General features: G+C 44.0%; 1 protein-coding gene across 1 annotated transcript in view; it reads left to right on the top strand.

Annotated features, from left to right (window-relative positions):
* Positions 1-24,599, top strand: part of cers2b (ceramide synthase 2b) — a 30,578-nt gene extending 5,979 nt beyond the window's left edge. Inside the window, exons 2-11 of the mRNA XM_042107689.1 lie at positions 7,458-7,631; positions 12,837-12,954; positions 14,083-14,201; positions 17,636-17,693; positions 18,211-18,261; positions 18,763-18,855; positions 19,536-19,664; positions 20,797-20,903; positions 21,191-21,344; positions 21,985-24,599. Coding sequence (XP_041963623.1) covers positions 7,459-7,631; positions 12,837-12,954; positions 14,083-14,201; positions 17,636-17,693; positions 18,211-18,261; positions 18,763-18,855; positions 19,536-19,664; positions 20,797-20,903; positions 21,191-21,344; positions 21,985-22,143 — 1,161 coding nt within the window. The 5' untranslated portion in view covers position 7,458 and the 3' untranslated portion in view covers positions 22,144-24,599. The remainder of the gene's footprint in view (positions 1-7,457; positions 7,632-12,836; positions 12,955-14,082; positions 14,202-17,635; positions 17,694-18,210; positions 18,262-18,762; positions 18,856-19,535; positions 19,665-20,796; positions 20,904-21,190; positions 21,345-21,984) is intronic.
* The last annotated feature ends 245 nt before the right edge of the window (positions 24,600-24,844 follow it).

Raw genomic sequence — 24,844 nt, 5'->3', positions numbered from 1 at the left:
GGCCAATGAGTGTCTTGTGTGTGTATGTGTGTGTGTGTGTGTGTGTGTGTTTTCTATCTGTGTGGAGGAGATTAGGAATGTCCTGTGTTCCAGTCTCAGCGTTCAGGGCACTCACGGTTTGCTTTACAAAACCGTTCACACACTAGATTTAAATCCTTGCTTGTAGACATGAAATGCCATCCTTGTGCACATGAAACCCAAGACTTAAACAAGAAAAATACAGTCAAATCAAGTGAAGTATTTCTTGAAATCCTATGCTAAAGGACAAAATACAATATTTCAGAACCCTGTACCCAGCATTCAATGTCATATTGCATCCTATTCGGCATGTGTCCGTAATATCCAGCGACCTTAAAACTGTTAAAGGACTGGTTTTGGCAGAGGTGTAAAAGTCTGGCTTCAGAAACTAAAAGTCTTGCCGCATATTTCTTCTTGGGAAATTGGTGTCTCATGACGGCTGGAATCCACTGCAGATGATTCTACAGGAGGCTGAACAACAGTGCTAAGCTGCTCCTGAGAGAGTACTACTGTGCCGAGCCTACAGGAACAATCACTCACACACACACATGCATGCACACACACACACATATACACATACACATACACACACACACACACATGCATGCATGCACACACACACACACACACACACATACATACACAGACATACACGCACACACACACACACATACCACCGACACAGATAGACATATACACCTCACTCACGCATGAGGGGCCTGACATACTTAATCCTTTCCTGTCCCAATGTGTGATGCCTGCACAGTTTCACCTAATGTTTGTGTGTGTGTGGTATTGATATATGATTTGTGTGTTTATATGTTTTCATATCTGTGTGCGTGTGTGTATGTTTGGTTAGATTGTGTGTCTTAGTGTGGTAAATCTGAAGATGAGTATATGAGGTCGATTAAGTGATTTTATGGTTCATTAGTTCATGTACACTGGAACAGTGCTCTAGTGGAACCAAATGATGTTTCTCTTTGGCTCCCAGTGCAATACAAGCAATAAAAACCAGCAATAAAGAGACAGAACTGCAGGTAGTACAATTAGATATGAGAGCTCATTAAAACCCATTACAAGGGAAGACTATAGCATTGTGTGTTGAGTGGTGGTGTGACCACGCAATGCAAAAATGTTTAAATTATGATATTTGTGTAAAAGGAGAAGATCGATGTCCTTTAGGAAAACGAGGGGGATCAGACATGATGCTGATAGTCTGTTAAGAGGTGGGAGAAGGGTGCAGAGGAGACAGCAGCCCTTAGGATGTCATGCCAGGGGTGTGTGTAGCAGGCTATTCACCGCAGGCAAACACAGGCTGGCCAAAGGCTAATATTACAAACAAATAACTCATATTTACCCAAAGACAAATAATTGCCCAAGGGCTAATATTTGCAGCCTCATAGTCACCCAGTTTTCTCAATTGTGTATCCCATCTGTCATCAGTCCCAATAATCAATCAATTCTATTAAATAAGTATCCTGTCCTTGTTGGCTATTCACCCTTCTCTCCCTTTAACAATGACAATGACGAGAGTGTTTGTCATTGTCATTGTTAAAGGGCTCATTGAAACCTCTTCAGGAAGGACAATGGTTGCTGAGATGAGATGCTGGTTAAATATGAATAGGCTGCCTGCGGTATAGGCTAGTAATGAACCAATGAGTGCCCAATGTGAGTGTTTGAATGTGTGTGTGTGTGTGGGGGTGGGGGGCATGGGGATCTGGGATGTGTGCGGTTTTTGAAAGATGACTAGAAGAACTCTATCAAAATCGGTCAGAATCAGAAGGCCTGATCTCCCCTGCGGTGGTCTGAAGTACATTCTGCTGTGGGTGGTGGACATGATTGGAATGAACTGCATGACAGAGTGGTGCAGAGCTCATGAGTCGGTGAGAGAAGGTACAGAGTAGCACTTCATTTTGAGAATTCAACTCCTACTAATAGTAACAACATCAAAACATTTCCATAGAAACAAGTGATGATTCGCCTACTAAGAAGTAAAAAAGGAAGGAAGAACCATGCCTGTGTTACACTTCATTTTGAGAATTCAACTCCTACTAATGGTAACAACATCAAAACACTTCCATAGAAACAAGTGATGATTCGCCTACTAAGAAGTAAAAAAGGAACGAAGAACCATGCCAGTGTTGTGTCATATATCCTGAGTCACACTCTAGATTCAGAACCCCTAGGCGGTTCTACAACTGTTCAAAAGTTATGGGCCCCTAGTCACACAGATAACTCAATGGGTTCTAGAAGGGCGTTTACCGGTACTGACTCATTTCCCATACCCTAGATGTAAAGACTAGGGTGGATGAATCTAAGGAGTCTTTGATATAAGTATGTTCCAAACTCTATCCTGCAGAACTCTCATGGGGTCTCAGATACATCCTAGATACACCCTAACTCATGGGTGATGGAAAAACTTTGTGTATGTGTTCACATGTGTAGACATACATAAGCAGGTGTGTGCGCATCTCTATGTGGTGGTCTGTGTGTGACTGTCCTAATGCGTGTGTGTGTGTGTGTGTGTGTGTGTGTGTATGTAACATGCCAGCTCTAGCATGGAAACATGGAGGGGAGGCCACATGCAGAATTCAAATGATAAGTAAATATTATAGAATGTAATAATGAATGTTAAAGGAGAATTCCGGTGTGATATTGACCTAAAGTGTATCGAAACATGATACCGAGTGTGAACGTATGTCTCATAGCCCATCTCGGCTTGTCCCCTGCACTCCAAAATCTGGCGCTAGTTAGCCGATGCTACCAACATCTTTTTCAATAGTGGTGCTTCGGCATCGGGCTAGCCATGCAAATAAATCACTGTTTTACACCCATTTACGAGGCTCAATGTATCTCCACACTTCATTGGTAGACTTCCGAGGGCCCTGACATTTAAAACGAGACATTGAGAACTTTGAAAAAGCACTGGTAGTTTACTTACAAGACGATTTATACAGACAGTATCTTCACAAAGTTTAGGGTTTGCAGCCATCTTGAATTTAGTCACGATAAGTCGAGCAACGAGTAAGAATGAACAGCTATGATAAGGGATCAGATTCCAAAAATAATTCAGTGGAAATGCATGGATTCCAGTTGCTGCTACTGGAAGAAACTGGAATCCATGCATTTCCACTGAATTATTTTTGGAATCTGATCCCTTATCATACCTGTTCATTCTTACTCCTTGCTCGACTTATCGTGACTAAATTCAAGATGGCTGCAAACGTTAAACTTCGTGAAGATACTGTCTGTATAAATCGTCTTGTAAGTAAACTACCAGTGCTTTTTCAAAGTTCTCAATGTCTCGTTTTAAATGTCAGGGCCCTAGGAAGTCTACCAATGAAGTGTGGAGATACATTGAGCCTTGTAAATGGGTGTAAAACAGTGATTTATTTGCATGGCTAGCCCGATGCCAAAGCACCACTACTGAAAAAGTTGTTGGTAGCATCGGCTAACTAGCGCCAGATTTTGGAGTGCAGGGGACAAGTCGAGATGGGCTATGAGACATACGTTCACACTCGGTATCATGTTTCAATACACTTTAGGTCAATATCACACCGGAATTCTCCTTTAAGAAAGTCAGTGTAGTGAAATGTAACATAAAAGTGTATTGCCAGTCAGTGTCTAGAGGATGTACAGAGAAATGGAAAATAGAAGCCAAATGTCGGGAGGAGAGGAGAGCCAGCACGGAAAGAGCAGGTCTTTTATCCCCCTGCCAATCAGGAGGCCTGTGCGCACCTGAGCACCATTCACCTGGCCTAGAGACAGACACAGAGCACAGGCACACGAGTCAACGTCGGCAAGACCGGGCTGGGTCGTTACAGTGTGTGTGTAATGGAAGAGGATGTGGTTAGGGGTGATTCAGGACTTTTGTGTGTGTGTGTGTGTGTGTGTGTGGGAGGGGGGGTTACAGCCAGGGAGGATACTGCCCCTGCCCTGCCCCTCTGGCAGTCTAGACCCCCCACACACATGGAGGCACTCTGCTGGGGTGCTGCTATTGGCTGCTTTAGGAGGCAGGGGAGGGCCCTTGAACCAGCAGACATGCTGATTGGCTTTCCCTCATCAGGCAAGCGATGTGTAAGCTTGTGTGTAACAAATTATTTCCTGTTGCAGTAGCAGTTGTGCACAGGATACACCCATGAATTGCAAAACACACACACACACACACACACACACTACACCACATTTAGATCAGTTCTAACTTCCTTATTCTGCAAAAGAGAAAGCTTAATGAAGGCCTATTTAGTTTGTTCAAAGGCAGAAACATGATCATCTGCATATTCGTGGCTCTTTGAGCTCATTCAAAATGAGCCTCAAACACACGTTAGTATCCTCTGTGTGAGTGTGTTCTGTGCAAGTATGCAATGGGAGTGTCTCCTGTGTGTGTGTGCTTGTCTGCATTGTGTGTGTGTGTGTGTGTGTGTATCCTGTGGGAGTGTCCTGAGAGGAGTGTGTGTTTATGCTACTTTACTAGTGAATGGAATGAGGCTCGGTAATGCAGACCAGCTCTCCTCCCCCGCGCTGTTAATCTGAACCACACCCCAGCTCAACTAGTGCTGCTTGCTCGCGCGCGCACACACACACACACACACACACACACACCCACACATTCTGTGCAGGGCGGGGGCAGGAACCAGAGCCCCCACTCGTCACCCAACCATTTGGCGTCACGGCTAAGAACAAACATTTATCCCAGGGGTCAGAGGTGAAATACGACGGGAATTAAGTGTGTGTGTGTGTGTTTGTGTGTATAAGCAGGCACGTGTGAGTGTGAGACTGATGTTAGTGGGACAGCCGTGTGGTGAGGCCCAGATGTAAATTCCCGGCGAGGAGTCAGGGAATGTGCAGGACGAAGCTGCTCTTCTGACCAAAGAGTCAGCCTCTGCCTCAGACAGGTGCTGACGTGTTAGAGGTTTATTTTTGATTGTGTTGAAAGATAATACAACACTATAATATTTTCCACCATTCAACACAGCTGTGAGTTTCAACAAGTCCTCTTTACAAGTATTAAGCTGTGGCTGTGTGTGTGTGTGTGTGTATAAAGTGTGTTTGTGTTTTGATGGTGGTTGTTTCTGGTGCCGTGTACTCTGTAATGTAACAGTAAATCCAGCTGCAGAGAGTTGAAAAATAGCCAGACCCAGCTGCACACACACACACACACACTCACACACACACACACAGAACCCTGGAGCTGTCAGCTGTACTCACCATTCACTCCCTACAAACAAGAGCGGGGGAGGGAGAGAGGGTCATTTTATGTTTATGTGAGTAGTGAATAGCCAAGGTGGCGGGTGTGTTTAACTGTCCTAAACATGACTATACACCATGAAAAACTGATTTGACGAAGACACCAGTTAGTTGCTTTTTTAAAATCATGCTTTAGTTTAGTGGCAAGTTGTGGAGCACTGTCACTAACTGGCCATGCGCGGAGTCACATTCTAGAAATCAACTGCCCACCCCTCTCTTCAATATTCCCCACTAAGTCCCTCCCCTTGTTTGGTGGTATTGGCCAGGACACATGACTGTCAGAGAAGTCAAGTCCTGATTGGCTGGTTCCTTGGCGGCTCTTTTATTTCTCCCCACCCTTGTGATTGCAGAGGCCAGAGGCTGTCAGCAAATGACTGCGCTTAATTAGCATGGCTAACTGGATCAGACTTCAGAGAGAGACAAGAGACAAGGTTGGAGTGACGATTTTGGAAAAAGTGTAGGGGAAAGAGTGTGAGAGAGAGAGAGAGAGAGAGAGAGAGATCATGAATGAGAGTCAGAGAGCGAGAAAGAGAGAGAGAAGGAATGAGAGCAGAGGGGGAGAAGGCCATGCGTCAGCACAAAGTTATGCATCACCACACACTCCCTCTCTTCTGACACACTCCCTCTCTCCAGTGGTCAGACACACCCTCCAATCAGCTCTCCGCTGACCTCTCATTTATCCATCCTTCTCTCTCATTTATCCATTCACCATACACTCTCTCTCTCTCCTTTTCCCACTCTCTTCATCCCCCCCCTCCCCTCATATGTCTATTGACTTTGTGGGCGTAGTAAATGACAGAAGAGATTGTAGAGGGCAGAGCATCCATGAAGTCCTGGTCCCATGCTGTGTAGGTTGTAGGCCCTATGAGTCCCAGCTGCCTGTCTCTCCCTCTGCTGCTCTGTGTCGCTCTCATATGATGCGCTGGTCAGACGTAAACTGAAGCACAGGCTGCTAATCTGATCTACCCCCCCCCCAAAAAAAAAAAAAAAATCAGTTGGTCAATGTACCATTTAAATTGGTGAAAGAGTTGACGTGTATCACAGAAACTTTGCCATTATATGCCATGATTTCCCCATGCCAGCTCAGTCTCCCCAGAGGAGTTTGTCATAGTAAACAAGTAAGCAAGTACTGTAGCAAGTCTCAACATGGCCATTTTGGCTTTAGCTGTGCCATAAGATGCTTAAAGCAGTGTTGTTTTGAGATGGGTGTTGAAGCAGTGTTCATTTGAGATGGGTGTTGAATCAATGTTGTTTTGAGATGGGTGTTGAAGCAGTGTTGTTTTGAGATGGGTGTTGAAGCGGTGTTGTTTTTAGATGGGTGTTGAAGCGGTTTTGATTTGAGATGAGTGTTCAATCAGTGTTGTTTTGAGATGGGTGTTGAATTGGTGTTGTTTTGAGATGGGTGTTGAAGCGGTGTTGTTTTGAGAAAGGTGTTGAATTAGTGTTGTTTTGAGATGGGTGTTGAAGCGGTGTTGTTTTGAGATGGGTGTTGAAGCGGTGTTGATTTGAGATGGGTGTTGAATTAGTGTTGTTTTGAGATGGGTGTTGAATTGGTGTTGATTTGAGATGGGTGTTGAAGCGGTGTTGTTTTGAGATGGGAGTGGCAGACTCATAGAATCTGATCTGTATGCCACTCGTCCGTCTCATTTCCTCCTGTGACTCTCCCTCCGCCAGCTCCACCCATCCATCCTTCTCTATAATCTCATCACGTCTTCTTGTCCTTCGCCTGTCCCTCTCTCTCATCCCTTCTTCTCCCCATCCTGCTATCCTACCCCTCCTCCCCTCTCCCTGTTTCTTTCTTTCATCCCCCTCTCTCCCCATCCCTATCCCCCTCTCTCCCTGCCTTTCTGCCTCCCTCTCTCTTTCCCTCTACATCCCTCTATCCCTCCCTTTCTCCTGTTCTCCCTGTTATTCCTCCTGAGTGTTCTGGAATGAATCAAGGTGATCTGATTGTGATCTCTTAAATGAACTCATCCCTCTTTTCTCTCTCTCTCTCTCTCTCTCTATCTCTCCCTCCTTTCCTTTTTCTTTTCTCTCTGAATGTAGCTTTTTTGTCTCTTTCTCACTCCCCCTCTCTCTTTGTCTCTCACTTCACTCTGTTTATCTTTCTGTTGTGTAGTTTTCAATGTGAGCATGTGAAAGTGTGAGAAATCGGTTTGATGAATCTATATCTCCCCCTCTCTCTCCATCAGAATGTTGGCGTGGCTTAGTGATGTGTTCTGGGACGAGCGACTCTGGTTCCCTAAGGGACTTGGCTGGAAGGACCTGGAGGATCGGGACGGCCGGGTCTACGCCAAACCTGCTGACCTTTGGGTGGTGCTGCCCATGGCTCTGACCATGATGGTAGTACGCCAGATCTTTGAGAGGTGAGCCCAGCCAACTCCCAACCAAACTATTGATCTAACCTTCTCATACACGTCAAATGTTATGCCATAGTCCTGTCTTTGATCATTGTGCCCAGTGAATGTGCCAGTGTAGTGATAACAGTGACATGTAACATTTATCGCAATTTTAGATGCCATAATAGTCAATGTCACATGTTTAAGTGGTCATAGCATCTCATGTTTTGACAGTCTTCATGGTAGCACTTTACTTCAGCCTAGTGTTCATAAAGCATTATAAGCACATTTATTAATGTGTATAATGTAATCATAATGCAACACAGCGACTGGCAGAAGTCTACATAACTATAAACTCAGACAACTGCACTCATGAAGCCTTATAAAGCTGTATTCACACCTCATTTCACAACTTCTGACAGAATGCTATCAGTAATGCCACAGCTATGACATGGTTCTGTCAGTTGTATGACATATTAGATGACTTACAGTGGGTCCCCGTTAAGTTTGGACGGGTTCCTTCAGGAATCACGATCCCCATTTTCTCAGCAGAAATGGCACAAACGGCAGTTGACACAAACAACCACAAGGTGTCACTTTGGAGTTCTGCCACTACTATTTTTGATGCGACTTGACTTACTGCTTCCATGATGCAGTTTCCAAGTCAGTAGAAAAATCAGAGAAAGCTGAGCCATTACCAAACATATATGATAATACAATAGCGTGAGTTTATATATCTTATACCCTATTTGTCACGGTTACTTATAGATTTGATAGTGTACCGATAAGAGCATAAGAGACTTTCAGCGGGGGCACGGAAACTTAATTTGATCACGGTAGTTTAAGCTTACACTTGACAAAACATTATAATATGAAAATGTAGATGCAATTGTTGTAAGATGGTGCAGCTCCTTTAAGAAAGCACCGTGCAAAAAAGTAGACGTGCTGGAGCGAGTCATATTCAAAATGCAAAAAATAACACCGCAGATAAAACCAATTATCCTCATTCATTGCAACCGCAGCATGCCTGCTTGCCGACGTTTAAACAAAATATATCAAAGCACCTTTTGCGTTTGAATGTAACACGAAATAATGTTTAAACAGCTGGACAAATGATTTAGCTAATTGATTATAGCCTGTACACCAGCAATTGTTGAACATTTGGAAAAAGATCGCTCAGCTGTTGCCACAGTCATAGGCAATGTAGAAACAACATGAGAGCAGTACACACTTCCCCGAATGTGGATGTTACACTGTCATAATCTACCACCAGCCTTTTGGCAAGTTGAAAAATAGATGACTTCTGTGAAATCTCTGCTTTAAAGCAAGACCTAAATGAGAGGAGTTGTGTTGGGAATGTCGGTGCAATGTCCATGCTATAATGGTCTGACAAACGTACTGCCTTTTCAAGCAGTTCATCATCACCGGCGAGTTGAAGGATCATAGGACGTAAAGACTCAAACACATAACAAGTTTCCCGCATGCTTGCACATCTTTGGGAGAGCTGACTGATTATGATGTCCAGAGTTGCATTAAATACCTGCACTTTTAAGTATCTCTCTGCATCGGTTAAGCGTTTATCTTCCGATAGTTCGTCAAAGTGACGCTTTCACTCTTCACATTTTCAAATGTACTCTGAACCCCCATTTATTTGCGAGTGTCTGCGCTGTAGCCTTGCCCTGGTCAGAAAGGACCGGTATAGAATTTTCCAGCAATTGCATTGCGGGGGTAGCGACGGAGGTCATAGGCCCTGGTGCGACTGCACTTGCTGCACCTACTAGGCCTAGTTACGCCACTGCGTGGAGCGCTAATGTGTCTACTGTAAATCATTCATGTGTGAAAGTCATTAGGCTGGAAGCGCTAATGTGTCTAAGCTCATTAGTCTACTTTCAATAGGCCTACTGTACAGCCTGAGAGGGGGAACATAACCTATAGCCTAGGCTACTGTAGAGTAGGCCTACAGTAGGCTACTGTAGGCTAAACAATCAGTTGTGAAAGTCTGCAACGAAAGTTTCCTAATGGAAGCGCTAACGTGTCTATTGAGCTCATTAGCCTACTTTCAATAGGCCTACTGTACAGCCTGAGAGGGGGAACATAGCCTACTGTAGAGTAAACAATCAGTTTACTTAGTTACATTTGTTTAGTTAAATCCAGTTTTCTACTCTATCTCCATTATATGCTTAGCCTATAGAAAGACATTCAAAATGTGTGAAAGTCATTAGGCTGGAAGCGTGTCTACTGTCAGTGACTAATGCGAGAAGCGGGTCGTGTTGTAGGCTATGCATTTTTCCGACACTTGGCTGCAAGCTCCCCTCCCCCACCCCCTTCTTTCACAAGCAGTGCAGCTTTCTGAAGCGGTGCCTTTTGAAGCTAATGTAACAAATACCACCAATATTGTTGTGTGGCAATAAAAGTATCCAGGGTTTGCGCAAGTAGCCTAAATATATAAATAAATTAAGGACATACAATCCTTAACGTGAAAAAGCTTAACGTAGCTTAATGTCCCAAACAACAAGTCGTTTTATGCGCTCATTATAAAGAACGTTTAACGTGTCCCAAAACAGCTGTCAATTAATCACCAAACGTCAAGAGGGTTGAGTCTGAATGACACCGAGTTTTAGACACTGAGTTTTTGAAGTTAAGAAATATTTTCTGCAGTACCCAGAAGTTCGCATCATATTGCGGGTGACTTTGTAGTTCTTTAGAGCCCTATTTCTACTAGCCCTGCTGTCTGTACCACATCCATTACGGACACTATTATCACGATTACCACTGCAACCTCCAAGCTATGTTGGGCAGAGGGTCGAAACAAGCATGGTATGCTTAGTGGACACCGTTGTATACACGCACCTCCATTCAGAGACGCACCGCGACTATCACTGTCATAGACGATCGATCATAATCTCCAAAAGGATATTCTTCTTCAGAATTAGAATAGGTGAATAACATAGCTTACCTAAGACTTCATCACACGTGAACGTTTTTCAACATTTGGTGTAGGCCTATTTCTACTTAATTTCTGCTTCAATTTCTGCAACACTATGGCCTGCATCGCTTCCGCGTCATTACATATGCACGTCTTTGTGTTTCTCGCGTGTAATACAAGTATTTCCTGAAAACTTTGCGCAGCGATTTTGGGTTTGAAGAGTAGAGTAGGCCTACAAATGAGATTTGTCACCTTACCTGGATCTATCGTCTATTTTAAGCAGTATCGTTGTTTGTCGCAATTAATAGCCTCAAGGGCCGGATTACATTATTATTTTGTCATACGTCGCGGGCCGGAATTGGGCAGGACGCGGGCCGGATTTGGCCCGCGGGCCGGGTGTTTGAGACCCCTGCTGTAAATCATTCAAAATGTGTGAAAGTCATTAGGCTGGAAGCGTGTCTACTGTCAGTGACTAATGCGAGAAGCGGGTTCTGTGTTGTAGGCTATGCATTTTTCCGACACTTGGCTGCAAGCTCCCCTCCCCCACCCCCTTCTTTCACAAGCAGTGCAGCTTTCTGAAGCGGTGCCTTTTGAAGCGAATGTAACAAATACCAGCAATATTGTTGTGTGGCAATAAAAGTATCCACGGTTTGCGCAAGTAGCCTAAATAGGCCTATATAAATAAATTAAGGACATACAATCCTTAAAGCTTAACGTAGCCTACATGTAGATTAATGTCCCAAAACGTCAACAAGTCGTTTTATGCGCTCATTATATATGGATTTCTATGAAACGCCACGAAAACATGCGTGCGCAACCAAGAGGCAGAAAGCACCATAGAACAGCATAGAGCAATGCAAAAGAGCAAAAGAATAAAATGAGTTTTTGTGCTGACAACTGCACCAATTCGAAATCACGATGGTTAGAGAATGTTAAATATGTTCAATATCCCTAACGGAATGCATGTCTTCGCCAAAAATGACAAAATACGATGTTATGTTAATAATGCAAATGAACGGCACACTTTGAAATATAGTCGGAAATGAGATGTTATCATCATTGAGACAACAGGGGTATACAATAAAATCCGATTGTAGCTTACAGCAGCCGACTATTTAGGTTAAGTTTATAACGTTGTGGACGGCCACCAAGCGTCTTCTGCCCCATGGCTGCGGCACAGTCTTGAGTGACCGGATTCGTTTTCCTTTGTCATATGAATGCTGCCATTTTGTTAACTTTACTGTTAAGGAGATGCTGTAGGCAAAGGCTATATTTCAACCTCGTTAGTGTCAGAACTATTCACAAGGTTTCTGGGCAGCATTTTTATGTTCTGATAGCAAGCGAACTTCTCATGACTACCGACAAAGTAGCCTACTGCCAGCTGACGAAGCTCTCATTTTAAAACATTACTGAGAGACAGGCACTATACAATCAAGAAATCTTGCCACTGAATCCAAAACTATGTTTAACATTATGTACAAAGCTTAGGCTACAGTGGATTAGCATGTTGCAGGGGCTGCTAAAAACAGAGAAACGCACTGAAAACTCGGCCAATCACAGCCCTTGCTGTCGAATGCGCCGTCCAGTTCGACCGTTGAACGCCACAGCGGACTATGCTGCCCCCAAGCGGCTGCAGTTGTACTTACATGTCACCCAGCTGCGTGAATCACCATTATCGTGAATGAAGTGTCAATTTTTAACGGGGACCCTCTGTAAGTGTTCCTGTTCCTCTCAGGGCGACCAGACTCCTCTTATCTGTTTCTTCTTTTAGCACGCCATCTTCTATCTTCCCTTGCTCTTTCTTTCTTTATTTCTTCGTATTCCTACTGTCCTTCTTACCAGTCTTAAAATTAGATTTTTTTCGTTTCACTATCATTATTGAATTAGATTCTTTTTGTGTAACTGGATTATCTGCCTGCGTGTGCTGGTAGCAGAGAGTATCCAGGTTGGCTGTTTTCTTAATTTACGACTGATGCTGTGTATTTTTAGAATACACCCATGCTGTGTATTTCTGAGTGCATGCTACACACTCTTAATTCTATTGCCCAAACCCTCAACTTTTGTATTCTATTCCTGCTAATGGCTCCTTATCTTTTTACTTTTTAACATTTTCTCATCCTTTCTCTATCTTCCTCTACTCTCCTTTTATGTTGCTCTTCATATGTGTTCTTTCAAAAGCTATACATGATTATTTTGTGATATTTTCTGATGTTCTACAATGGCATATTGGTGATGTGGGAATGTTTGGTGTTAATCCTGACATGGTGATTCAATAAGGGTTGTCTCTTCTCATTTATTCTCCTCAGGACGCTTGGCATGCGCTTAGCGGCTCTGCTTGGCGTGAAAGCGACAAAACGGCTTCGAGCCGCTCCCAATCCAACACTTGAGGCCTTCTACTGCAAAACCACTAAATACCCAGCACAGGTACACACATACTCAAACCACTACTTAACAGCCAACCCAACACAGGTACCCACATACTCAAACCACTACTTAACACAGCCAACTCAACACCCAACACAGGTACCCACATACTCAAACCACTACTTAACACAGCCAACTCAACACCCAACACAGGTACCCACATACTCAAGCCACTACTTGACACAATGGCCAACCCAAACACCCAACACAGGTACACACATACTCAAACCACTACTTAACACAACCAGCCCAAACACCTAACATAGGTACACACATACTCAAACCACTACTTAACACAACGGCCAACCCAAACACCCAACACAGGTCAAGAGTCATAATCCAAATGCATGACACAAGAGGTAGAAGGTTAGAATAAGCTAAAGTCAGGAGCAGGTAAAAAAAGCTAATACACAGGGATCCAGCTGGGACTAAAACTGGGGCAGACACATGGTACAGAAACAGATATGGAGTCAGAAATGCCAAACAGCCAAACTGGGACTGGCATGGTACCGCAGGGTATAAATAGGCAAACTGGTGGACACAATGAGGAACAGCTGAGCGGAGGCCTACAGGCAGAGACAGTAGGAATCAGGTGAAGGGTGGGCACAAGGAGCACAAGGGCTACAAAACAAGCACAAGCACACGATCAGACAACACAGGACACAAAGCTCTCACATCAACACAGGACACAAAGCCCTCACATCAACACAGGCACATATGAAGTCCTCACATCAACACAGGACACAAAGCCCTCACATCAACACAGGCACATATGAAGCCCTCACATCAACACAGGCACATATGAAGCCCTCACATCAACACAGGCACATATGAAGTCCTCACATCAACACAGGACACAAAGCCCTCACATCAACACAGGCACATATGAAGCCCTCACATCAACACAGGCACATACAGTATGAAGCCCTCACATCAACACAGGCACATATGAAGCCCTCACATCAACACAGGCACACAGGCATGGTTTCCACTCAGCCTCACAAATGTAATCACCCTGCCATCACAATTACTGATATAATAATTGGAATTCAGATATTGAAAGAATCTCTCTCTCTCTTTCTGTGTGTGTGTGTGTGTGTGTATGTGTGTGTGTGTATGTGCCCACAGAGTTCTGTAGAATCATTATGTAAGCAAACAGGTTACACACAGCAGCAGGTGCAGAGATGGTTCCGCAGACGACGAAACCAGGACAGACCCAACCTCCTGAAGAAGTTCCAAGAGGCCAGGTGAGCATACACACCCATCTCCACTCACCGTAACACAATATTACCCCACAGCTATTTATTTGCACTTATTTATTTGTTGTATGATTCTAGTGCAGTGCCTGTCAAACATGCTATTCCTGTAGAAAACCCGTACATGCCCGTAGGTAGGCCTGCTTTAAAAATAGGGTGCTAGGGAATCATTCCAGCTAAGCATTCAATAATGAATACTGAACTGGGGTTGAGTTTGATGTACAGTACAATGCAAAAAAGAGTGTTGTATTGATATGTAGGACCAAAGAGGATCAGAAGCTGCACTTTCCAATGTCTTACCTGTCAGGGCAATCCCTCTGTGTATCTAACTGTACGAAATATCTTGGGCACATCATCACTGACAATATGGAAGATGATGCTGATATGTATAGGCAGAGACAAATGTTGTATGTCCAAGCAAACATGTTAGTCCGGAAATTCAATCACTGTTCTGATGTTGTGAAAGTGAGCTTGTTTTGTGCATACTGCACCCATATGTATGCAGTCCCATTATGGGTCAGCTACAAAAAGCAGACCCTGCGCAAACTTCAGGTGGCATATAATGACTGCCTGGGGATCCTGCTGAAAAAGCCCAGGAGTAGCAGTGCAAGTAGCCTAAGCTCTTTTGGGACTCAGGGCTAAGCACTCTACAGGCTCTCTTGAGGAACCTAATGTTTAAGTTCATGTCCCGACTTGGTGAGTCTCAAAACTGTATTATAATGATGCTCACAAGCCCCAGGTGCAGCTCGGTCAGATATCAATCATATTTGTGGAAACATTGGTATGGACTCTCATGAATCATAAACACATACAAACATCAGTATATTTGTATGTGTTTATGTATCTATTTCTTTTTTTATGTTGTATGTCTTGCTGTTGGGTCTAGAGTCTGTAATAAAGTTTATATATATTATAATAAAATATAATAAATGTGCAGTGAGCAGAATTTAAGCATGGCTTGCATGTGACATTTTTTATAGATCAAAATGACATACAGTAAGCCTTACAGCTGTTTTGAGTTAAGGCTATATGCTTAGATGTTGTTCATTCCTATTGAATAACTTGATGATAGAGAAGACAAACCATTTTGTGGAATGATGCATCATCATATGAAATTTGCAACAATGTGTCAGTTTATTCCATGTCATTTTTATTGCATACCTGCATGTTGTTGAAAATCCGCAGAATAATTGTATGCAAGCAAACCGCATACAGAGCATTTTTTATTGTTGAGGTCAGACATAATTGGGGAGGTGGCCAGCGGCTAGAGTGGCGAAAAAGCATTTCTTATCCAAACAACGCCAAACTTGACACTGCACCTACTCGTGGCCGTTGCAAGACACCTTGTAATCAATCGGACAATGGTTCAAGAGAAATGCAAATAACAAACAAACAGACAGACATTCCTGTCATTAATAGATAGACCCATATAGTATAGTATAGTCTAGTATAGTATAGTATAGTATAGTATAGTATAGTATAGTATAACATCACATAGTATAGTATAGTATAGTATAGTATAGTATAGTATAGTAGTATAGCATCCCATAGCATGGCATAGTATAGTATAGTATTGGACTTAATATACTGTAGAGTATGATGTATAAGCATTATGCTCTGTTATGTGGAATTATGGTGAATTGTATCCATTTCTCTACTGTGTAGTAAGGAGCTCTGTGCTGTAGACTGAGCAGTTCAGGCATAGTGCCAATTACTCTCTGGACAGAGACGACACGTCTGAGTGGACTGGCTCTGGCTTTGTTTGTTTGCCCATCTGCTAATGCATAGTGACAGTAAAGAGTTTTTCAGAGTTCTTTAAGAAAGTAAATTTATGCTGACGCTGCAGTCAGCTCCAGGGCAAACTTATAGATAGATAGATAGATAGATAGATAGATCAATCTATCTATCTATGAAGGAACTTCATAGCTTTAGCTGGAGAATTATGTTGGATCAAAGCTGTTTGTGTGAGCTGATGTATAAGGCCAGAAGGACTTATTAGGTGTTTTCAGGCCGACTGGCCCCAGACGAGGTCAAATGAGAAGCTGAAGTAACTGGCAGAGGCCTGTGTGCCATGCAGCTTGGCCCGCACCCTTCACACTTGTGCTCTGGCAGATGCCACTCTTGTCCCAGCGGGATACAGGAAGAGAGAGGGCATACACACACAGACTCTCTCTCACACGCTTTCTCTCTCTCTCTCTCTCTCTCTCTCTCTCTCTCTGTCTCTCTCTCTCTCGCTCACACACATGCACACACACACACACACACACACACACACACACAGTCAGACACGCATGCTTGCATGTTGGATGCTATTTTTACTCCACCCCATCCCCTGCCATTGACACATTATCAAGTGCTTCAACCGCTAACCTGCTCAGATTATGCAGTAATAAAGGATTTATAAGCACACACACACACCTTCTGATGACTGATGCAATAATAAAGGGTTTATAAGCACACACACACACCTTCTAATGACTGATGCAGTAATAAAGTATTTATAAGCACACACACACCTTCTGATGACTGATGAAAAAATCCTTCTTTTCCAGTACATTTGTTCATCTTCATTGGATCGCTAACTGAGTTTTTGGCTAGTGAGATCAGTACCAAATTGAGATGTGGTGTGTGTGTATGTGTGTGTGTGTGTCCGTCCGCCCTTGTGCGTGCATGCGTGCATGCGTGCGTGTGCGTCCTCCATCAGGCTCTGTTTTGTCATTTCATTTTCTCCTGTTCCACATTCTCCTGATCCAGGTTCTCTCCCTCACTGAGTCTGCCTGGTGTGCCGTGGTATCGCTTGGGCCTTTTTAGATCCTCTGTATTGTCTGCACTTGTGCCTTAGAACCATGAATTAGACTTTACCTTAGAACTCCATCAGCATGTGTGTCTTAGAACCATGAATTAGAGGTCACCTTAGAATTTTGACTTGCACTACCACCTTAGAACCATGAATTAGAGTTCTCTGCCAGAATGCTGTCTGTACCTGTGCCATAGAACCTTACATCAGCTCGCTGTGTTTGCTCTTGAAATCCATGCTGAAGACCACTTTGTTCACACGTGGTGGCATGTTGGAACTTTGTCTTAGTCAGGGCTAATAGGGCTGTTGTTTCAGCTGTGGGGACAGGGGGGCAGGGTGGGATGAAACGGGGCAGTGTGACCCAACATGACTTTGTGTTTGTGTCATTTGTAGGAGTATATGAACTATGTTTTTCTAGCTGTGTGTGTGTGTGTGTGTGTGTGTGTTTGTTTTTCATTTGCTTGAGTGATAAATAACACGTGATACTATGGTTACACATGATAAAACATGATACCAATGGTTAACTTAAAACGTGATACCAATGGTACACATGATAAATATTGTATGTGGTTTATGTGTGATAGATCCATATTAAGATGCTCTGTGTCAATGTCTGTGTGTGTTGCAGTTGGAGGTTCACTTTTTACCTTCTACTGTTTGTCGGTGGACTGGCTGCCTTGATTGACGTGAGTTTTCATTGAACGTCTGATCTCTGCTGCTCCCTTACCTCGTGTTATGCTCAGATCATGACACACAAAACGCGCAGCCTGTAAATAAACACACACGCACACACACATACGGACACACACACCCACACACACACACACACACACACACACACACACACACACACACACACACACACACATACGGACACACACACCCACACACACACACACACACACACACACACACACACACACATACACACACACACACGCAAAACACGCAGCCTGTAAATAAACACACACACACACACACACGGACACACACACCCACACACATACGGACACACACACCCACACACAGTAGTTTTACCACACTCTCTTAGTGTAGGACACAGTCCATCTAGCTGTTCCTCAGTGTCCTCATGTAGGTTCATCTCCATTAATCATTATGACTGTGTCCACCCCCCCCTCCATCTTTTCCTCTGCCCATGTCTGTCTCCCTCTATCTTCCTCTCTTCCTCCCTCTGCCTCACAGAAACCCTGGCTGTATAACTTGGAGGATATGTGGAAAGGCTTCCCAGTTTTGGTGAGTTTGTCATGTAAAGGAGTAATTCAGCGTCTGTGAAACCATAGACTCATCTATTATCAGCAAAAACACACTCAACACACACACATACCCTTACATCATACAACACAGACACGCAGCATTCATCACACACACACACACACACACACACACACACACAAAACAATACCCCCCCCCCCACCCCCCCCCCCCCCACACACACACACACAGTGTCACACACATTGTGTGTGTCCCTCAGACCCTGCTGCTGTCTCAGTATTGGTATTACATGATCAATTACACACACACACATGCACACAGACACACACACACACACACACACACACACACACACACACACACACACACACACCTTCTCAGTAGACATTTGTACACAGTTGTGTGTCCCTCAGACCCTGCTGCTGTCTCAGTATTGGTATTACATGATTAATTACACACACACACACACACACACACACACACACACAGTGCTAATGTTCCATTGTTGTGTGTGTCCCTCAGACCCTGTTGCCATCTCAGTACTGGTACTACATGGTGGAGCTCAGCTTCTACGCCTCGCTTCTGTTTAGTGTGGCTTCAGATGTCAAGCGCAAGGTAAGCCACCACAACCACATGTGTGTGCCTATGTGTCTGTGAATGTCTGTGAATGTCTGTGTGTGGGGGGGGGTCTCCATTTTGTACATGCATGCATGTGTCTGTTTGGGTCAGTGGATCTGTTTGGTGTGTGTGTGTATCTGTAAACCCTTTGCCCCACATCCACAATGCACCTGGCCAGTGTTTCCGCATCTAAGCAAACCGCTCTTAGATATGGTAATATGAGGCCTAATAGGCCAAACAAAGGCCAGCATTAGCCGTTATTACATCACACACACATAGACAAAGACAAATAGACTTTCTCTCTCTATTTCTCTCTCTCTCTCTCTCTCTCTCTCTCACACACACACACACACACACATGCACACACACACACAGTTATGGAGGGGGACGTTTGGTGATTTTGGGCATTTATATGGTTGGCAGGCTTATTATGTACTTGGATCTTGTAATGCATGTACCCATGAACCCATCGATTGAGATTAAAAGAAAACCAGAGCAACTTGTGTTCATTTGCAGTGTCTTTGCTAACTATTTACCCTGTCTGTGTGTGTGTGTGTGTGTGGGGGGGGGGGGGGGGTGTGTGTGTGTGTGTGTGTGTGTGTGTGTGTGTGTGTGTGTGTGTGTGTGTGGGGGTGTGGGTGTGTGTGTGTGTGCGTGTGTGGTGCCTCCCCACTCAGGACTTTAAGGAGCAGATCATCCATCATGTGGCCACTATCCTCCTCATCAGCTTCTCGTGGTGCGTCAACTACATCAGGGCAGGAACTCTGATAATGCTGCTGCACGATTCCGCCGACTATCTGCTAGAGGTAAACAACCACACACACACACAAACACACACACACACACACACACACACACACACACACACACAGACACAAACACACAAAGGGTTTGATGGATTGCAAAGTATAATTACAGTATCTGTGTAAATATATCAATGTACATAAATGTATATATGAATGTTTTACACATATATTCGTAGCTGAGAAGCCTAGAGGCACTGAGGCATGACTGCTGGAGGTGAGGAGGTGGTGTTGAGGCATGACTGCTATCAGTTCCAAGCCTCAGGAGGAGGTGGTGTTGAGGCATGACTGCTATCAGTTCCAAGCCTCAGGAGGAGGTGGTGTTGAGGCATGACTGCTATCAGTTCCAAGCCTCAGGAGGAGGTGGTGTTGAGGCATGACTGCTATCAGTTCCAAGCCTCAGGAGGAGGTGGTGTTGAGGCATGACTGCTATCAGTTCCAAGCCTCATGAGGAGGTGGTGTTGAGGCAGGAGGAGGTGGTATTGAGGCACGCATCTGCCTCTCCGAGCTTCTCATGTCATCCCAAATAAAATCATGTTATACAATGTCACCTGGGCTTAGCTCATACCAGAGAAAAGACAGATGCACTAAGGTCAGTCTGTGCTCTAGGCCCTACTAGATGATCTCCCTACGTGGTGACATCTGTATTTCAAAAGTTGGTGAAGACAATTACTGGTTTACATACAGTAGCCTCTTGCATATTGCTGAGCTATTTGCAGCTCAGGGCACGCCGACACAACAATATGATAGCTATCATTATGGGATGATCTGGACCTAGGCCTATTTAGCATATTCTGTAACTTAGATACAGACAGGCTTCTGGAAATGAGTTTATCTAGTAGACTTGTCTGTGTTAGCTCAGCTGTTAGTCTGTGTCTGTTATGTGACTGAAAAAAGCTCATATTAGGGACAGGAAGTTTTCCTCTCAGACTCTGTCCCGTCCCCAGAGAGGTCTGTCTAGCACATGCATAGCTGTCATCGCACAGAACATTTATTACTCCACACCTGGGAGTTTCAGTGTTCTCTATCGCCATCTAGTGGGAGATATCAACTAATGTACCCTTTTCTCTCTCTCTCTCTGCGTATATTCATCCACCCATCTACCTGTTTGCCTGTCTGTGTACCATCCATCCAGTCAGCTAAGATGTTTAACTACGCTGGCTGGAGGAACACCTGCAATAACATCTTCATCCTCTTCGCTGCGGTTTTCATCATCACCCGTCTCGTCATATTCCCGTTTCGGTGAGGCACACACACACACACACACACACACACACACACACACACACACACACCACACCATGCCTAGATACACAGTCCCACACACTGTAATTCATAAATGATGCTGGCACCTCCCAAACAATGCAACCGGCGTATCTGTGATATCATTGGTACACATTTATCACATATATGTTTATGTTTCCTTTGATTTAATTTCATTTGATTCATTTTCAGTATTTTAGTATTCCTCTACACACACACACACATTTTTGGTTTAGTCTCTGACTCCTTGTGTTCTGCTCTTTCAGGATCTTGTACTGCACCATCGTGTACCCCCTCTCCATGTACCCTCCGTTCTTCTGCTACTACTTCTTCAACGCACTCATGATCGTGCTCCAGTGCCTACACATCTTCTGGGCAGTGCTCATCATTCGCATAGCCGTCAGGTTCCTCAGCAGTAATGTACGCACATTTACTCCACTACTCCATTTACATACACTCTCACGGTCATCCACTACAACACTCAGTATGGAACACCACTGCACTCTCACGATCATCCACTACAACACTCAGTATGGAACACCACTGCACTCTCACGATCATCCACTACAACACTCAGTATGGAACACCACTGCACTCTCACGATCATCCACTACAAAACTCAGTATGGAACACCACTGCACTCTCACGATCATCCACTACATGAACGAACGAACACCACTACACTCTCATGTTACATTACTAGATTCTGATAATCACACCACTACACTCTGATGTTACATCACTAGACTCTGATAATCACACCACTACGCTCTCATGTTACATCACTAGACTCTGATAATCACACCACTACGCTCTCATGTTACATTACTGGACTCTTATAATCACACCACTACACTCTCATGTTACATTACTAGATTCTGATAATCACACCACTACACTCTCATGTTACATTACTGGACTCTTATAATCACACCACGACACTCTCATGTTACATCACTAGACTCTGATAATCACACCACTTCACCCACGCTCTCATTATCAGTGTGCTGCTGTCTTACATGTGTACTCTGATGATGAATCGGCCACCTCCTCTTTGCAGGAAAAGGTGGATGACGCCAGGAGCGATAAAGAGGAGACCGATGACTCAGCAGGGGAGGAGGAGGAGGAGATGAAGAACGGAGGTGTGAAGAAGAACGGCCCTGTCCAGAACGGCCACATCCCCCACAACCACAACAACAGCCACCACAAGATGGAGTGATGGAGTCACATGTCAGAGACAACAGGACCAGTACCAGAACACAGAGTGCTGGTGCAGAGTCCAGTACAAGAGACAGAGAGAGAGAGAGATAGAAGAGAGGAGATAAGGATTCCAGATATCAGGAAAGGACTATCCCTCCCCCATACATACATTGCCACACAAATTCAAACATACACACACAAACTCACTCTCTGTCTTTCTCTCCTCACACACACACACACACACACACACACACACACACACACACATACCTACATGCTCACACATTAACCCATTCACCCACTTTTTACATGACTCTACCAATTGATATTACACACAGGTGTCATCCCAAATGTGCAACACAGGAAGAGACACAGAAATGATACAAACGTACAACATGCACTTGTTCCATAACATTCATTTGAAAAGCCAGAGCCAAATGTGCCAAAGTGGTGCCTCAGAGAGAGAGAGAGAGAGATAGAGAGAAATGAATAGAGAGAGAGAGAAAGAGAGAGAGTGAGAGAGAGTCAAGGAGAAAGAAAAAGGAGGGGGGGGGGGTGGTGATGCTGCTTAATGTCTATTGTCCTTACTTGTGACTTGTGTGCCTTATCTATAGTCCCGCCTCAACTGTGTTGTTTCTAGTGTCAATGCCACCCCCAACTGAAGTGAATTCAAGCTACACACGCTCCAAATAGGGGCCAGATCCACGCCAACTCCACACTACATCTGGTCCAGTCAGCAGAGATCCTGGTGTGGTTACGAATCAGACGTGCCTGCTGTTTCAGTAGAAAGAAAAAAGTGTTCGTATTTATAATGACAATGATAAACTAGCCTTACTCTCCAAAACAGCCCAACATTTCAACTTTCAGTTATACAGGAGGTACTAAAATGTCCAAGCCTTTCTATGCAATTATTGGGGAATCTTTACTTTGATTGAAAACTGGGGTTACTTTTTGGGAATCTGGTTGGAATCTTCCCCATTTTTAATCAGATGTTTTTAGTGCTGGACTGTTGGTTCATCTGATTGGGTCCTTGGGTAGCCAAGGTTTCCTAGGTCTGAAATACCCAGGTCTGAGGAATGAGCTAACTCTGTCCACCAAGTTGGGTCTCTAGCCCGTGGAGAACATTAGTCATGACCAGAACCCTTTCTGTACTGCTGTTTCCTGTTTGACCACCAGAACGTTAAGCCACAGTGGATGTGCCCTCCGGAGCAGTCCGGGAGCCTGTCCTCATAGGAAAGCCAAAGGAGCTCCTGCTTGCCTTAGGGTTGTTGTTTAATGGTCCCACCCAGAAGTCAGTGCTGTAACAGATCTGCTCCTTGTCTGGCATGGACCTGGCTGAGATAAGGCCCACGTCTGCCACACACTTAGCTGCTGTCTGGGTTGCTATGGGTTTGTTGATTCAGTCCCTATGGAAACGTTGCTCTGTTTTGATGGGGAGATGATAACTGATTGAGTTTGTTTAAATGTAATTTTTGTAGATGTACAAAAACCTGAAGAAATGCAGTCATGGATGTATAGATATAAATGTAAATCATTGTGTGTCTCTACAGTTGTATTGTATCTGTCTCTTTATGGTGTTTGAACCAACAAAACACTTCCAAAGTTTTTCCGCTATCAATGTTTTCCAGTCTTTTGTGCTGGAAACCCAGTGAAATGCTGCACCACCAAGACCAGAAGAGGTGATGGTACTTCCATTCCAGCGTAACGGGTCCCAGTTACTCCCACTCTGACTGTCTGTATGTTTCTGCTGGATCACTAGTGCTATGACTCATGGGTATTTTTTTTCATTGTATAATATGATGTCAGAGCGACAGATCATTTGAGGAGTGTGGGCCAGTTCGGTCAGTCGAAGTGGGTTGATCTTTTTATGATTCCATAATGAAAAATGGGTTTCTTTTAAAAGAGTCGGTTCTGAGCTTGGGGGGGGGGGGGGGGGGGGGGGGATTCTTCTAAAAAACCTAGGCATAGCAGAACTGAATGCAGTTTAATTCTGTCAATTTGTTTTGATGGTGGTTGTTCAGCAGATCTGCGGTGTTATGTGTTGTCCAAGTGCCTTATCTCTTAGGAGAAGTTGATCACCCCCCCCCCCCCCCAAACACCCGGCATTCCTCCGTCTCCTTCCTCCTGTCAGTCTGTGCTCCTCCTCTTTCCAAAAGCTGGAATGGATATGGATATTGCACTGACCTTAGTCTGACCCACGCCAGTCAGCAGCTATTTGGACAGTCTGTGTTCTGATTCAGCCCCTCGTTCTATAAAGGATAGCTTTTTTAACTGGTCTCCCAGCTGATGTCAGCTGTCTCACTCTCCATTCACTTCCTTTGAAAGTGCACTCTGACCAAACATGTTTGTACTGCTACGCAAAACAAATCCCAAATTAGACTGTTTTTATTTTTTATTTTCTTTTGTTTTGTTATGATGCTGAATTGTTATTATTAATGAGAATAAATAGAAACATGAGTTAATGTGATATCACAAGGATGTTTTCATCTGCTTTGTCCAGATGAGGATGAAAAAGTGCTATCTGGAGGACATATGAAGGTGGTAACTCAATGGGACATGCCCTTTAGAATATACCATAGCTGAAAAAACAACTAAGTTGCTATGTTCTAGGAGTGTGTGTGTGATGTGCTAGCTAAGTGTTATACAATGTAGCTTTCAAAGCATTTCAACATTACATTCAGCAGGTGCTTTATTTAGTATTAGGTGTATGAGTACTGAGT

Source organism: Alosa sapidissima, chromosome 10 (assembly GCF_018492685.1).
Source record: "Alosa sapidissima isolate fAloSap1 chromosome 10, fAloSap1.pri, whole genome shotgun sequence".
In the NCBI taxonomy this organism is placed as follows: domain Eukaryota; kingdom Metazoa; phylum Chordata; class Actinopteri; order Clupeiformes; family Clupeidae; genus Alosa; species Alosa sapidissima.
Note: the sequence above shows the minus strand (reverse complement) of the source record. Positions and strands in the feature narration are given on the sequence as shown.